Source organism: Heliconius melpomene, chromosome 1 (assembly GCF_056956725.1).
Source record: "Heliconius melpomene rosina isolate 202511_hmr_F chromosome 1, ASM5695672v1, whole genome shotgun sequence".
NCBI classification, from domain to species: domain Eukaryota; kingdom Metazoa; phylum Arthropoda; class Insecta; order Lepidoptera; family Nymphalidae; genus Heliconius; species Heliconius melpomene.
The window spans coordinates 15694051-15710378 of NC_140389.1; the positions used below are offsets into that span (position 1 = coordinate 15694051).

The 16328-nt window shown below is 31.3% G+C and overlaps 1 protein-coding gene across 18 annotated transcripts in view; it reads right to left on the reverse strand.

Annotated features, from left to right (window-relative positions):
• Positions 1-16328, reverse strand: part of sky (GTPase-activating protein skywalker) — a 72435-nt gene that overhangs the window by 7575 nt on the left and 48532 nt on the right. For 4 of the 18 annotated variants that reach the window (XM_085191077.1, XM_085190982.1, XM_085190991.1 and 1 more), the window contains 7 exons: positions 7235-7359; positions 4625-4789; positions 4052-4236; positions 3789-3954; positions 3362-3391; positions 1680-1772; positions 213-371 (listed from right to left, as the gene is read on the reverse strand). In XM_085191077.1, the coding sequence (XP_085047203.1) occupies positions 213-371; positions 1680-1772; positions 3362-3391; positions 3789-3954; positions 4052-4236; positions 4625-4789; positions 7235-7359 (923 nt within the window). Of the gene's footprint in view, positions 1-212; positions 372-1679; positions 1773-2651; positions 2739-3361; positions 3392-3788; positions 3955-4051; positions 4237-4624; positions 4790-7234; positions 7360-16328 lie in introns of all 18 variants that reach the window. The other 14 variants (XM_085191009.1, XM_085191016.1, XM_085191115.1 and 11 more) reach the window with 12 other exon arrangements.

The following is a 16328-nucleotide window of genomic DNA, read 5'->3' on the forward strand; positions in this document are numbered from 1 at the left end:
ACAGCAATATCACCGTATGGAAATTTCAGCTGTATTTTTTAAGAATGCTTATATTTTTATCTTAAACTATTTATATAAAAATCTATATCAATAAGTTAAATATTTTTTTATAATCATATTCTAAATCTAAATTGATCAAAACTTCGTTTCTGTATGTAGCACACATTTAAAATACATTACAAACTTAATTTTCGCCATTTCCTGTCACTCACCTCATTATTACAAGTCTTGATCATCAAAAGCGTAGGCTCATGATGCTCAACGCGCACGTAGAACGTCGTCAACGAACACCCGTGCTCCTCCGTAGTGTACAGAAGTACAGGCTGATACATCGTGATTCGAACCGGCAACCACGACCATAGTGTGAACAACTGTAATACATTCAGAGAATAGAAATATTTATAAAATTAAATTTATATACGATAGTACACTAGCTAGTGATTGCTAACTCGAATTAAACTTCAGATTTGATGATTAAAATAACAATGACATGCTAAAACTGATATCTAAATGGTTATTATATTAATAACTATAGAAAATCTGTTAATTTCATATTAATGCGTTTCGCATCTAATGAACTGTGTAACTGTAATGTTTGAAAGTTATTTAAAATGAAACGTTAAAAAACTAATGTACTAGTGACAAGAAAAAAGTAAATCTACAAGTGTCATGAAGTAAAAATTCAAAAAAAGGCAGTACTATGAAGGCCTCCAATTAAAAAAAACGAACTTATTTCTAGGAATTGACTTAAAAATTACAAACTAGTAAATATTTAATTAAATATAAAGTAAAAAAAAGTTCATATCATAATAGTATATAAAAAAACATACAATGACTTTAAATTGTAAAAATTTACGGAATATAAACAATTTACGTAAAACTAACACAGAACAAACACGTTATGACATGGGCACAGTAGATATTAATAGTGTCATATTAGTGACGGCTACAAGTGTCAAGTGCTGGTGTACATCTAAACATTTACAACACGAGGACGATATAAGTAGTTTATTATATAGAAAATAAATATATCGACAGACGTACGACATTACATGCATTTATATTACTTAACGAAATTAATTATATTGCAAGGGAATCATTTAAACCATTTAAGATCCAAAACGTAAATAACAATTATTAGTTTAAAGAAGAATATATAATTTTGAAATTCTTGATTTTCTTCTATTTTTTACAATGGAAAATGATTCCATATAAATTAAACCAACTAATATTACTGACAAAACGAAGGTATCGTAATTGTCTACGGTATATAACGAAGAAGCTAGCAATAAAATTAAAAGACCAACATAACTATGATAGGATACTGTGAACGAATATGGTGAGTGTGTCTTTAGTCCTCTTCCTTTTGCAACCCGAAATAAGTGCGGTGACGTTAAATTGTATTAGTATATTTATATCTCTCCAATGATTAAAAAAAAGTAAAAGAAATATAATAATAACAATAAATATACTGTTAAATTTATAAAATTAAACTAAATCGGATAACATTTATAACTAAATTAAAAGTGATATCTGTTAAAACGTTAATATGGCAATAATACGACGACTAACAAAATAACTTAATGCAAAACAAAAAAAAAACAAAGAGAGATATAAACATTATCATCTAAACAAGCCACCAAATCAACCCCCAAGTTATCAATGGAACCCTATCGAACCTTCTGACGGAGGTCCGACGAGTGCTGGCGCTGATCGCTGAACACTGCGTTAGGGAATGGGAACCACAGGGCCAGGTGGGAGGAGCGTGGACTCTGAAAACTCCCTCGTGATGATGAAAATGATACAATGATTTGTGAACACACGAAAAAAGATCATGACAATGACATTTTTGATGTATTTTCAATATTTTTTACTATATAATGTATGAGCGTAATGTTTTGAAGTGTTTGTTACATTAAAATGAATGTATGTTGGTTGTGCTTTGTATGAACTTTGTCGAATGGCGCCCCTTATATGACATACACGCTTAAAATATATTTTATTTATTAATCTCTTCGCTATAGTCCAAATAACATCATCAGCTATATATTTCTACATACGTATAATCTTGGTGGAACTAACAATATGATGTTGGACTTATTGGATCGAAGTATCGTATGAGTGGGTAGATAATAAATATTTTGAAAGTTAAATTTTAGAGATCAAAATGTTGTTTCTTGATGCATGTTGGTATTTATGATACAGAATATATTTTACTAAAATAGCGCGGTCTTGCTTTCTTGGCTTCACATGTAATTTATTATATTTAGCTTTAGTTAAGGAAGATGACGTCACTAGCATAATCAAATTATAATTGGGCCAAACATGCAAAATTCAGCTAAAGTCGATCAGATTTTATTAAAATACACATGAACTTCACATATTTATAATAAAACAACAACATATTATAAGAGAAAACAAAAGAAATAATAAAATCTGACACAACCGAACGCACACTTACCACAGTGATGCAAAAATAAACAATCATATTAACAAAAAAAAAAATATGAAGCGACCTTAAATTCAACGAATTCAGAAAAGCTAACTGCTTCAAAATAAAATGAAAAAAATAAACACCTAACAGGCAAGCGGTGCATCTAAACATCGATATTGTTGGTCGCAAGCTGGGGGCGACACTAATCTAATCTTACTTCGCTCTGGTCAAGTATCTGCGACTTGATCGCTTGTATCGGATACACGCCCATCGATAGGGCGCGCGGGCCCGGAGAGTGAGAGCCCTAACAGGAAAATCGACACAGAGTTAGCACACAAAACAATCGGTAACATGCCGACACATCACTATTATATCTATAGACCTATTATGTTAATCATCACAAGCCATATTGCTCTTCGCAAACATCAGATACATATCACCAATCGTCACACGCATGCCATATCCTCCAAACATATCAACTTAAACGTATATTAAAGTGTACAAAAATCGATTAAAATTCTGGACGCTATACAAAAAAAAAACAACACATTGAAACATTTAAAATTACGCAAATAGTAACATATTCATTCAAAGCCAGCGTAATGAACTTCGAATTGGTCGTTGAGTATTATATGTATTTCTGTCTGATGATAGAGTATAATGATCACATCAATAGAAAACAACATAACAACATAAGAAATATTCACAAAATCTGGCTACACTGATAGAAACAAATAACAACAAAAAAATACGAGGATTCGTCAAAAGGAAAGGAGAAATGGGATGTATTTATACAAGAAATCAACAGAATCGTCATCGAACATGTATAGTAATTCGATGTAACTGAAGTTAGTCGTGTTAAAGTCGCAATCGAATGATTGTATGAGAAAGAAAAGCGAAAGCCACGCCTAATGTTGTGTACGATACCATCTGTTTGCACGTTTCCTCAGACATTCTCTGCAAATCAAGTAAAATGATTTCTAATACACATATATTAAATAACAGGGTAATAAACATAATATAATAATATGTAGACGTCTCAGGTGCTGGTGTCGTTAGAACTATATTCGCCTTTGTTAGATCGGTGACTATAAATATAAATACGGACGTAATAGGCGCACTATTTTATATAATATAATTTATTAAAATTTTATATAAACTAAATAATGTATTACATTAAAAACAACTTACGCAATCAAAGCAATATTTAAAATAGGTAGTCCCTTAAGCGTTGGTTCGATCTAAATTGGATTGGAAACTGTAATAATTTTGACTTACAAAATTGAAAACTCATTTAAGTTGCAGATTAAGCTGTAAAATTAAATTTACGTCTAAATTAATGTTTTTTTCTTACCTCGCGTATAGTGAGCGTGTGTGACATCATCTGTATGTTCACTTGGGACTGGCTTGTGGGCAGGTTGTCGGAAGACCTGGACCGGACGAGACGGGATCCAGTTATCACTTGCTTGGACTTTAATGTCATTTCCGTTTTGATGAAAACACGCGATATGTACTGGGAGCTGCAACAAACAAGGGATTTGGATATTATAATGTTAAATTACGGAGATAGAGAGATGATAGTTCAAACACAACATAAAAATATAATTAACTACCTACCTCAAAGCCCTTATACTGAAAGCGGTCCTAAGTAATTTCGTAGGCGAAGCGGGCATATTCCTGCAGAATTTGTCTATGGCGTGATCCACTCCATTCTTGGTCGCTTCTACGTACCACTCGGAGTTTTGGTTGGTCGAGTGCTTGTGGAACAGGATGAGAATCGCGAGAGCTACTCTGTAGAACACCTAAAAATGAATGGTTATTTGTGTTATAAAATATACAATTGCTAGTTCAAAAACGGTAACCAATGTATATTATTTTTTTAGCTTCACACTGTACACCATATAATATAACGGGGAGACTGAGGGGACCAGGAGTACCCCACAACAAACAATATTTTTTATATAATGATAAATATAAGAAGAAAAAACTGTACGTACAAGAAAAAAAAAGTGAAAGTTATTAGAGAGCCAAGTAATGTGCTTTTAGCAGATATTCAAAACGTTTCAGGAAGGGAATTCCATAATTTAGCAGCCATGACTGTAAAGGAGTTGGTGAAATAGGAAGAGGAACTTTGAGGATAGTAGTACGATGAAAATAGGTACAAACCATACATATGTTAGTTATAAATACCTTAATCCCTTCATGGAAGAAGCAATCCAGCACTCTAACCAGGTGTGGGAAAGGCAGAGCTGCAAGTATCCACCACTGCCAGTCCGCGTATATGCGCTCGGGACCGATCGCGCCGGACAGCCGCGATAGGTGCTGAGCGGCCGACTTCTGCAACAAGATGCGATGCTGTACGGACGCCAGGGAAATGAAAAAAAATATAATCTTAAATCTTTGTGGAACTAATAATCTACTGTTGACATATTATGGTCTTTTGGGCTGTGGAACCTAATACCTTTATCTAGTCCGGGGAAATGAAAACTTTATACAGATTAGATGATCGAATCGACAAACCAAACATATGAATTGTTTTTAATTACTCCTTTGTTACAAAATAATATTTAGAGAACTCGTTAATTGGAAAAAGCAGAGAAATATTTCTCCCCTTTTCACATGCTTTTAAAAACTATACATCCATCGAACAAAATTTTTAAAGTAGGTACCTCTGTTTGCCCAATTTGTACGGGTAAATAAATTAGCCGCATTGTTCTATTTATAGGAACTTCACAATCAATAGAAAGTAAATTATCATTACAAATTGCTAATTACATATTCAAAAGAGTAGGTAATTACGTGACCCAAGTAAATATAAATGGACGTGGAAATTCTCATAGTATGGGACAAATGGGTTAGTTTTAGACGATCGATGTGGGATGTCGTTCACCTCGGTTCACCTATTAAAAATTTACGTAATGGAGACTGGTTTTTAACCTTTATCCTCCATTATATTTTTAATGAAATGAAGTCTAATTAACATAAAGTAAAGTCAGAAGTTAAGCTATTACTAAAAATATTATAAAAAATATTACTTTTTCTAATTAAAAACACACAGTAAGTATTCAAATACAATGTATTGTAATAACTGAACACATTTTAAATTTGTTACAGATAATAAATAGCGAACATTATCATTGACTGCCATTAATCAATTCTGTAATATTGCATATTCATTTTTCATTTACATTGTTGTTGAAAGGATCAATAATAAATTGCTAGTTCTATATATAAATACACCACTAGACTATATTTATTGAATGCTCATTACATCACGATAAGCTTTAAAATAAAGATTTAAAAATATATTTGTATTATACTCGTAGATTAAAAATTATCAAAAATAAAAAAAATACGTACATGAAGTACTGACACCTGTTTCGATTCGAAATAACTTGACATTTAGCTATAATTGAAATAAACAACTAACGTAAATGATAACGACAATAATATTTCCATTTTCCCTAATATCCATAAAAAATGGGGTACAAAAGTTAATTTATGAAATAACTCTACAAAACCATCGCGTGTGTAGAGAATTGTTAGAATGTTTCTGATAACAACGTTGTTATGGGGAGGACGTCACGCGATTCCCTCAGGCCAGTATTATTACACTGCTATATTCTTTAGAAAGTTTAAGTTAACTAAAATATCATGTTAATAGATTTCAGCTCAGATTTTCCGCCCAATAAATAGTAAGCGGAAAATGGCTTTGGAAAATGTTATGTTACATGAAAGAATGCAAATAGATAAACACTCCAATTACAATAAAATGTGTTAAAACATGCTAAAAGTATCACGTGATTAATGGACGTCTCCTAGACTAATACATATAATCGATTTTTATTACTTTTAGGCAGTCCAGTCTAGTCTTTTTAGACAGAGAGCACCTAGTGTTAAGACAATTAGTTTTCCGCTTTTCATAAAATTTTCGTAGTTCACCATTACTGTATCTTGCAACGCCGCGAATTGCCTTGTTATTGGAAATATAAGAAAGTATTTTGCAAAAACATCATTTCTAGCAACGCCATAGGAATACTTTGAAATCTATAATAACAATAACACATCTCAATTAAAATTCAAAACTTTTACTCAAATCTGTACTTCAGGTAAAATGTGTAAGTAGTAGGTATTTTTAGAACTGTTACTGAGAAATTTCATACAATTTGAGCAGTACGCACATATTACGGTAACCGATAAGGTAGACGGGTGTGGTTATTTTATAGCATCTACGAATATTTATAAATAGCTGCGGTAAACAAATATAAATTGTGATAAGCTGTCAATATCATGTGACAGTGTTTAATTAAACGGATTTAGATTTTTTATACCTAAGCGTTATAACATTACAATGTATGCAGTTTAACTTTATAATTCTAATATTTATTACTTTTACTTTTATTACTTTTATTGAATAAGGTAATAAATGTTCAAGTAAAATTCTTTAAAAAAAATTGTGTCTGCTACAACGATGTCATAGCATTCATCATTATTATTGAACCTAATTTTTCTTATTGATATTCTTAATAAAATCTACAAATTAAAGAAGAATCTAATACACTAAATTTGCTATCGCAAATATCTATATTAATAAAATATTATATTAGCTTTTACACACGATTTCGCCTGGTTTAGTTTAAATGGAAATAATATATTTTGTTATTGAAACCTCTAGTAGGAATTCGTAACTATAAGCTGATAAGAGATAACTTTGAAAGCAAATACAGCGGGCTATAAAAAAAAATAGCTGTATATTAATTTACAGTGTATGTTCAGAAAAGACGTAAAAAGCCAACTTACGGCGTGCTTCTTAGCGATCTGCATGACAGTTTTCCATGTGACTTCGTTGAGGAGTTTCGTCTGTGTAATGAACATTTTCTCCTTCGACGCGACCAAGCTGGCCATGCAGTGGTAGCATTCTTCCTCTAAAAATAAAAGATAAACTTCATCAGTAATGAAATAATAAGATACATACAAAATATTACTAAGTAAAATACCTATTATATGTTCAAGATTTTATAAAATATAAATCTCATTACAAGTAATTTTATATTAGCCTTCTAATAAATAAAAATATCATAGCATATTTGAAATTTAAGCAATCATACGGATGTCCTATTATGAACCTCTTCAATATGAGTGTTAAAAGGTATTATTTTTAAGAGGAAGAAAGTTATAAACAGTACTTAAATAATTGCATGGCAATTATGTATATAATAAAATTAAAATTTTATGAACACAACAGGTACATACATATATATGAAACATAACCTACTGGCGTTGATCGTTAAAAAGCTATAATTCATCATATAATCTCTATATTATTTCCTCTTTCTTTGACAGCGTCTGCTCTTTTTCCAAACAGAATTTAAGAAAAAATATTAGATATTATTTACTTTGAAAATATTTAAAAAATATTTTTGGAGGCAATTAAAATCAACATTATTTACGGGCGATCTCTGGAAATAAAACATTACATTGACAAGTGTAAACAGAAATCCAGATGTGAGGTAAGATTACTCGGTTCTCTTAAATCAGTCATATTTAATTTGTGCCAAGGTCTTTTTATTATTCCTTTAAATCACATAAATTATTCCTTTTTAACTAGAAGTAACTAAAACAAAATATAAAATAATAAATTTAAAAAAGTAGATTTCTCTCTTTCATTCACTTTTCTAACGGAAAATTGAAATTCCACAAATCAATTTCAGAGTAATTGAAGTAATCATGAAAACGCTCGAGGCCTATTCTAAAACACGTCGAACTCAATCAGTGAAGTGACTGAGGTTGATTGCAAACCAGGCGAGCGTGGAGCGAACTAAGCGATATGAGAAATTTGGACAAAATCATATTATTTAGAAGGAATGTTATTTTATATATTACTAAATCGGTAGCTGAGACTAGATAAGAGCTACTATGTCAAGAGTTACGCTCTTGGACGATGACAAAAGAAGAAATAATTTCAAATTGACGACGATAAAAGCTTTGAAATTATATATTTATCATTGTATTCGTTTTTCTTTCTCAAAAATTCGTCGGAAAATGAGGAACGGAGTGTCTTAACACTAGGTTATGGTAACCCAATGACATTTCCAATCGAAAGCAGCCCCTCTCCTCCACGAGGACCATATTACCATTACGAAAAATTTATTACAGAGAAAATTGTGTTGCAAACCTTTTAAAATATGAAATAATTTCAAAACGTGCAGCTTGTTCTCTCTCCATACAATATGAACGTACATTTAATTCACTTTTCTCTTAATACATTTATAGCACTCAACGCGAAATGAGAACAAAGCGCGCTCGCAACTCTCAGGGGGTGGTGCAAAAAGGAAAATCTAGTTAGAGAAAGGATTGCTAATGGCGCTGTAAATGTAGAATTATTGCATTATATCAGAATATTGCGTTTGGAATATATTATATTATGCTTTTATAGTGATTATAGAGACTCCTGTGTCACAGCAGGATAGCGTCTGAGTGGAAACGCGAGGATTGTGAGTTCAATTCCCACTTGGAGTTATTAAATTTTCATTTCCTTGTCAAGCGTAGTATTTACTTTGATATTTAGAAAATACAAAGATAGATACTAAAAATGATAAATGTTAAACAAACGACGTAATAGGTCATTCATTTTCAAAACGTTTGTCGCATTCACTTATGTAAGAGTACCTACTTGCTTTGTATAGAAATTATAGTAATGTTCCAAAGAAGTCACAAATCACCAAGTTCACAGGTCAATACTGTATTGTTGTATACAATTACAAATAAATAAAAGGGAACTTATGTGTGTGTCTGTAATTTTGAAATAAAATTGTAAATTTAAAGTTACCAAAGCTTAATATTCGATGTTAAAGATTTCTGAGGTAACTCATTTTAAAATCCGATTATTTACTATGAAGATATTTTTTGGTATCATGATTTATTATAAATTATTTCACTTTGCCAATCTTTAACACTTTCAGGATGAAGTGAAGAAGCGGTTGTGGGTTCGACTTCTAAAAATAGAGGAAATTATTTATTTTCATTTACTAGTCCTAGTGAGTTCTTCACTGAGGACCCTCTACCTGCTGTGCGCGAAATAAAGAACTATATAACTAGCTACAGCTATAGAGATTAACTTCACAATAGAAAACATCTATCTCTAGTCAACTGTATTAAATAGTAAACAATAACAAAGCCCTACAACATAAGTACCTACGCAACATTAATCTCGGCAATTAAACAACAAGTATTTGTTTCCTTATAAGTGACATTTACCCTTTGCCGTCTTCCGTGACATCACATATTATGCATAACGTGTTAAACATATAACATTATGTTGATTACACAATGTGGAGCGAATAAGTGTTAAGTAAGGCTTTTTAAAAATTATTTATTTAATTTTATAAACAACCTTACTGTTTTAAAGCAAGTTGAAGCCAGAGATTCTTTATTAAAATGTTATATAAATCAAAATAGTTAATTCATCAAAATATATTAAACTCTATTGTTCGTTTCCGCGAGCTGCAAGTGCGGTGCCAAGGGAATGTATCCTTATCCTTATGGATTGTTAACTCGAGCGATGACTGTTACATACAGGTGCTTTACACGGAATGCCATCGATCATTAATAAAAATCAGTATTATACAAAAACAACAATGACGAATGGCTATTAAAAACGTAAACAAATTAATTGGCAAGCTTAAATGGTATATAATTTAATAGGCGATCATTGGGAGAACGTCACTTTTGGCAGTTAGCAGAACTGACTTGGCCACCGATACCCGTAAAGCAATTAGTATTATTATTATTAAATTATATTAGTATGGTACAGTACTTCTGTATATACGATGGTTGCGGGTTCGATCGTTGCTCGATGGAATAATCATATTAATACAATATGGCGTCAAATTACGCTGCCAAACGTTTTATATATTGTATTTGAACGGAAAAGAAAGAACGATTTTTTTCAACGCTAGTTTCGTCCGCCTACCGGTACTGCCTTCAGTGTACGTATCTATATAAATAAATGTAATAATAGTTGAAGTTAGGCGGAAACATTGTTTCAATAAACAAGTCTATATATTTACAGTAGCTGCTCTCACAATGTTTACTAGACAAGTGTATCTGCAAACGGTACAGAGCTGATATCTCGATAATCTTTCAGATGGTTTTACAACTATTTCAATAAACATTTCAATCAAACATTGGAATAAAATCTTAGTTTTTTTTATTTAATATATTTATTTTAACTTCTCGCTGTATGCCGTACATAGCACGGTAGGGAGAGGGAACCTGTTTGTTACGCTTTGGACATAATTTTTAAAATTTAAAATAAAAAAAATATATATATTGAATTTTGAAATCCACTCACATACAAAAAAGACTAACGTATATTGAAAACCATTTAAGTCGCAAATAATCATGACTATCTATATTAATATACAAACGAACACCAGACAGATTTATATAACAATAAATTATTAGAACAAACAAGTAATATACAAGTCGAACATAAATTCCAAAATATATACAGACATTAATATGAACATTACGACATTATATTTATGGCCCCTTATCTGATAAGGAGCGAGTCACGTGCAGGAGACGAAGCAATAACTGATTGATTGGTACATAAAACCTATCTCGTTGGTGTTTATTGGTAAGTGCGGCGGGATCTTTATTGGTCGCACCCTGTTTCGTCTAAGATAATGTATTAGCCATTTCTATACAAAAAATAGTTTTTACGAGTACCTACCCAACGGCCATAAATGAAATTGTAAGTCTATAATAAACATTTATAATAAACATTTTATTAGGTTCTGTCTCTCCATCCGTTACGTGTGAAATGGTTTAAAATTAGAAACAATATTATTAAAGTGAAGATAGGAAGTTTATCTAAAAGTACATATTAACAATGTTATGACCAAATGACAGTAATAAAGTCTCCCACGAACAAACCGATCACTACCGTTATGCATCGTTTGATGTTCAGTAAATTAGCATCTTTAGAGGAGAAAGTAATGCTAAACAGTACAAAATACAGCAAGCTTAAGTAGGTTGATTCCTTTATAGAGGCATAAAAAATTAGAAATCAATCAACATTATGTAACATTTTATTAATAGATAAAAAATAGTTGTTTTAAAACCTTCATATAATACGAGCATTCGAGGAATAAGTAAAAAGTGTCTCAAATTACAACAAACAAACAAATTATTATAATTAAAAATAAATATATATAAATGCATTTTATACGAACATATGTAGTCTGTAAAAAATAAAGGCTTTAGATGAGATAGTGTACTTTTATACGATATTACAATAAACATGATTGCTAAATGACGTTGTGATAGAGCAGTGACGTGTCTATTCAAATCCCATTCGCAGGAGTGTTTATAATTTATTTATTTTTTTTGTATCTTAGTGTACCATTGGCTTTATTACTGAAAAGGAGGCTTGTTTTTACTTCATATGTATATAAAAATGTAGGTATAGTCGTTCCTTTGATCTCTAGTATCTTTAGTTAAACCATTCATTAGTTATTTATCTAATAATCTTATATTTGTTAATGTAAAACTTGATTTACTCCACATAGTATCAAAAAAAAGGACCAATTTCATGATATAACAAAATAAGAGTGCAACGACACTGGCGACGAATATACCTACATACAAATTGCACCGTTTAATAATAGGAACTTGGCAGTATGTTAACAATATACATCGAAACAAACAAGTCCTTGGCAAAGAAAGTCGGCCGCGTCAGTCGATTTACGTGCGCAATATTGATAAATCAATGGGACCGGGATAAATACGTATAAGTGTGTCTATATGTAGATCACTATTTATATATAAGTACATGTGTAGAGGGAATCTGGGACCCTAGAGTTAGGCCACGGAGTATCCGTTGTCTTGTTACCACAGCAAAGAAATTAAAATAATTAATATTTAACCCTTTGTATGTCAATGACGTTTTTTTTACTTAAATGATGTTTTTCAGATGTGTTTTAATAAATAAAAAAACCCATATTTTTTAATTTTTGCGAAATTTTATTTATATACCTAGGAAATTAAAATAAAGGGAGTGTTACAGATATGTCACACTGTCTTATAAAGGCATAATAAAACTAAGATTTGTGAAAAGTTTTAAAACAGTTATTTTGCTTATTGTAACAAAATAAAACCAGCTTCAGGCTGTATCCTGCACAGAGAAGGGTAGGCAGAGAGAATCTAGTGTTAAGTCATTCCGTTCCCCACTATCTTCCGCCAAATGCGATGACTTTCTGCCGAATTCTAGAGGCATTGCGTGTTAAGTGGCAGAACTCAGCGCCGCGCTTTTTCTACGCATAATAACATAATGCTACGCCATATGTTTCACAAACTGTTTGTGATACTCCAGAACATCAGAACATCAGAAATCTTGGGCATTCTTAATTTTTGCTTGGTCTCACAATGGTCTCACATTTCTTTTTTTTCATTTTATCGTATCTGGAAACTTGGGTCTTCGGCAGTTCATTATCATTAATGAACGCGTGACTACTTTGTTATCTTTCCAGGCAACGCTGATGCTGCCAACATATTCTACAGAATACCCATGTTCTTTTTTTGAGATGTCATTGTCAGCGGGCAGTTTGTAATTAGGTATGCGATATATGTGACGACGTACCGTTCTAATATTTCTCTAAAGGCACTTTTTGACTCGTATTATTCAGTATTTCAACGACAGGTCTAATCTTGAAGAGTCAATCCTGGTCAGCGCTTCGAAACTCTAGGAAGATGTACTAACGACATAATATACAGCAGCCCAATGTCTTGTTGAATAACCGTCTCCGTGGCACGAAAAGAAATATTTAGATCTTTCTGAACAATATAAAGATGTGTTTTATTAGTAATCTTGGCTATAGAACTTATAGAGATTAAGGAAATAATTCGTTATAGAACTGAAAAAGAGTATTAAGCTCTAAAAATTCTTACGGAAGCAACATCAGCGCCCGTAAATCGGAGTTGTGGCTCATTTAGTTTAAGTTCCTCTTTCTCCATGTAATATTCAGTTTTTCTCTATTTTCACGACGTGAAGAATTTTCTGGCTGCGAAGGTGTTGTAATAATGGCTAGTTGCTGGGAAACAATAGCATCGTACTCTATATTTTCAATAATATTGTCGATATCCAACTCCAGAGTTTCTTCAAATGAGATTTCTAGATTCGAAACGAAATCTGGATCTACAATTCTATCATCATCTTCGAAGCCATCTTCACTATCCTCATAGTTGAAGAGAATCTCCGTAATTTTGTCATCTATGAGATTTCGGGAAGCCATCCTGTCGAAAAGACAAAAGATCAATGTACTGCACTATATGAACATAATAACACAATGTGACAGAAATGGTACATACAGAAAATTTAAAATTTTACCATCAATTATCAAATATTATGATACACAAATATAATATAGGAATCAATATATACTTACCTGTTTATTCACAAAATCCTTTTGTATTTAGACATGTTTTTGTATTTTTTTTTAATTTTTAAATATTTGGTTGTTAACGTGTGTTCCAAATCGGCGGCAACTGAAGTTCGATTTTATTTCACTACTTGTAACAACATTTAGTTGTCAAATATTATACTAAAATGTAATGATAGGTTCGTAACGGATAAGACACATTGAATTAAAAGTAAATAAAACATCAATTTGAGATTTTATAAGGAGTTGATCGGTTTGTAACAGTAATGTCACACGATCATACAAAGGGTTAAGCATACTTTCTTTTCTAAAATGCAATGGTATATTTAAAATTTGTGTATAAATATTAATTTTTAGTGACCTAGATTGTAGAGCTATTTCAAAAATCGTATTGTTAATTTATTTTTTTAATTATTTTGAAAAACGAACAGGTAAAGATAAAAAAATAAAAGTTATAAAAACTGTAGGTATATTATGTACATTGTAAATTGGTACTTACTTACATATATAGTAAGAGTACCACAACAAATTTTATAAAATAACGGAATATTTTCGTTATTTAGTAAGAATATATATTTTTAAATACGAGTTTGTAATCTGATAAAGTTATACAATATTTTATACAAAACGACACCAAAGTTTAAAGGTACAAAACAAAAGGACCAACCCAACCATTCATATTAGAGGTATACCTAACAGTGGGTCAAAGGTCGATTATTGAAGTTATTTTTGTACAATAGGAGGAGGTAATTGGAATGGTGACCTCGGCGGGACTCCGCTCGATTTATAAGTACCAACTCTATTATAATAATTTCTACATATAGACTAGCTATAATAGACTAACAGAGAATAAATAGACAAATAAAAAATAAATATACTACAAATAGGAGAAGTATGTAGTCACATAAATAGAATAAATAATGTTCAATAGTAAAGCATTTTGAAAGAATAAACGTAAATTTAAATATTTTTCATTCAAATTCGTTAAAACATAATATATATATATATATATATATATATATATATATATATATATATATATATATATATATACATACGCCTCTGAATGCAAGCTACGTTCACACCTTGCTACGGTGTACCTAACTTCTAAACTCTAAACGAATGTCCATTTCGAAGGTACAAACAAATTACCGTAAACAGAAAAATGTATGAACATATAAAAGAAAACAGGAACTGATTTCATGGAATTTCACTTGGTATTTTCGTGTAACCCTATTCAATTCAATTTCCTCAATGTTTTCATCACGCACATAAAAAAATAAAGGTTAAATAAAAAATAAATCAGCTTCACGCTGTATGCCGCATACATTCACAGGTAGGCAGGCAGTGGGAATCTAATCTTAAGACGTTGCCCGTTTTCCGCCTACAATTTTTCGAGACATTCCGTGTTGAGTCGCGGTACTCAACGCCAGGCTTTGATGCCAGAGCGAAGAAATGAAAAAACAAAGGTTACATATTGCATATAAATAGATAAAAAGAACAAACTTATCTTCGGCGTCTTTTCTATTTTATTAATATATACACTAATATTTTATTGGACACTACTTTCTACACAGTCTTTGCAACTTTGAGGCATTGTGGTATTGTCTATAACAGTATAATAAATTTTGCGTAAACGCCGAATTGGCAGTCGTAAACATTTAGCGGGATATGGTCGTCATAAAACGCAAGTTGAAGACTTAGTGTTGTGGTTATAAAATAGAAAAATCTAGAAGGAAAGTAGAATATTATTATCATGTATGGAAGAAACATCAGAGGCTATATACATATATATATGACATTTTTTTTATGACTTGTCAAAAATGGCTAACAGTAATAAAATTAATCAACAAAACCCTTTTTAAAATAGTCTTGTATTTTGATGAGTAACTAATTTTGTCATAATAATCCCTACACCAGGAGAAATATAAAAAAATAGGTACTTCAATAAAATGTTATAAAAGTAGTTTTTAATACTCAAGTAAGATTATTTATATCTGATATTTGATACATAGTAGAAATTAAATACATTTTTAAATTATATTAGATTTTGTTAAGTCATGGTTATAAGTAAAAAACTAAAATAATCGAAAGTGAAAACTTACGTGTAAAACTAATAAACATTAATACTAAATTACTCATCGTAGAATTCGTCTTAAAGATATATTCTAAAAAGAGTTTTAAAAATTACTAGAATCAGTACGATACTTTAGAAATAGTTACATAAATATTTCCTCAACAGAATTAAGTCAAATTCAGAAATAGACTAACAAGTTTCGTAAGTTACTGGCAGGAATCGGGAGCCTATCAAGTATGCCGTCAATCTGGTGAAGGTCGCGGGAAGCCGATGGATACGGGCATTACCAGTCGGATTCCTGTGAAGATCCCTGGAGGAAGTTCATATCGAATAGTGGGTGTTGGCTATTGTGAGCGTACCCCTCTAGGTATTC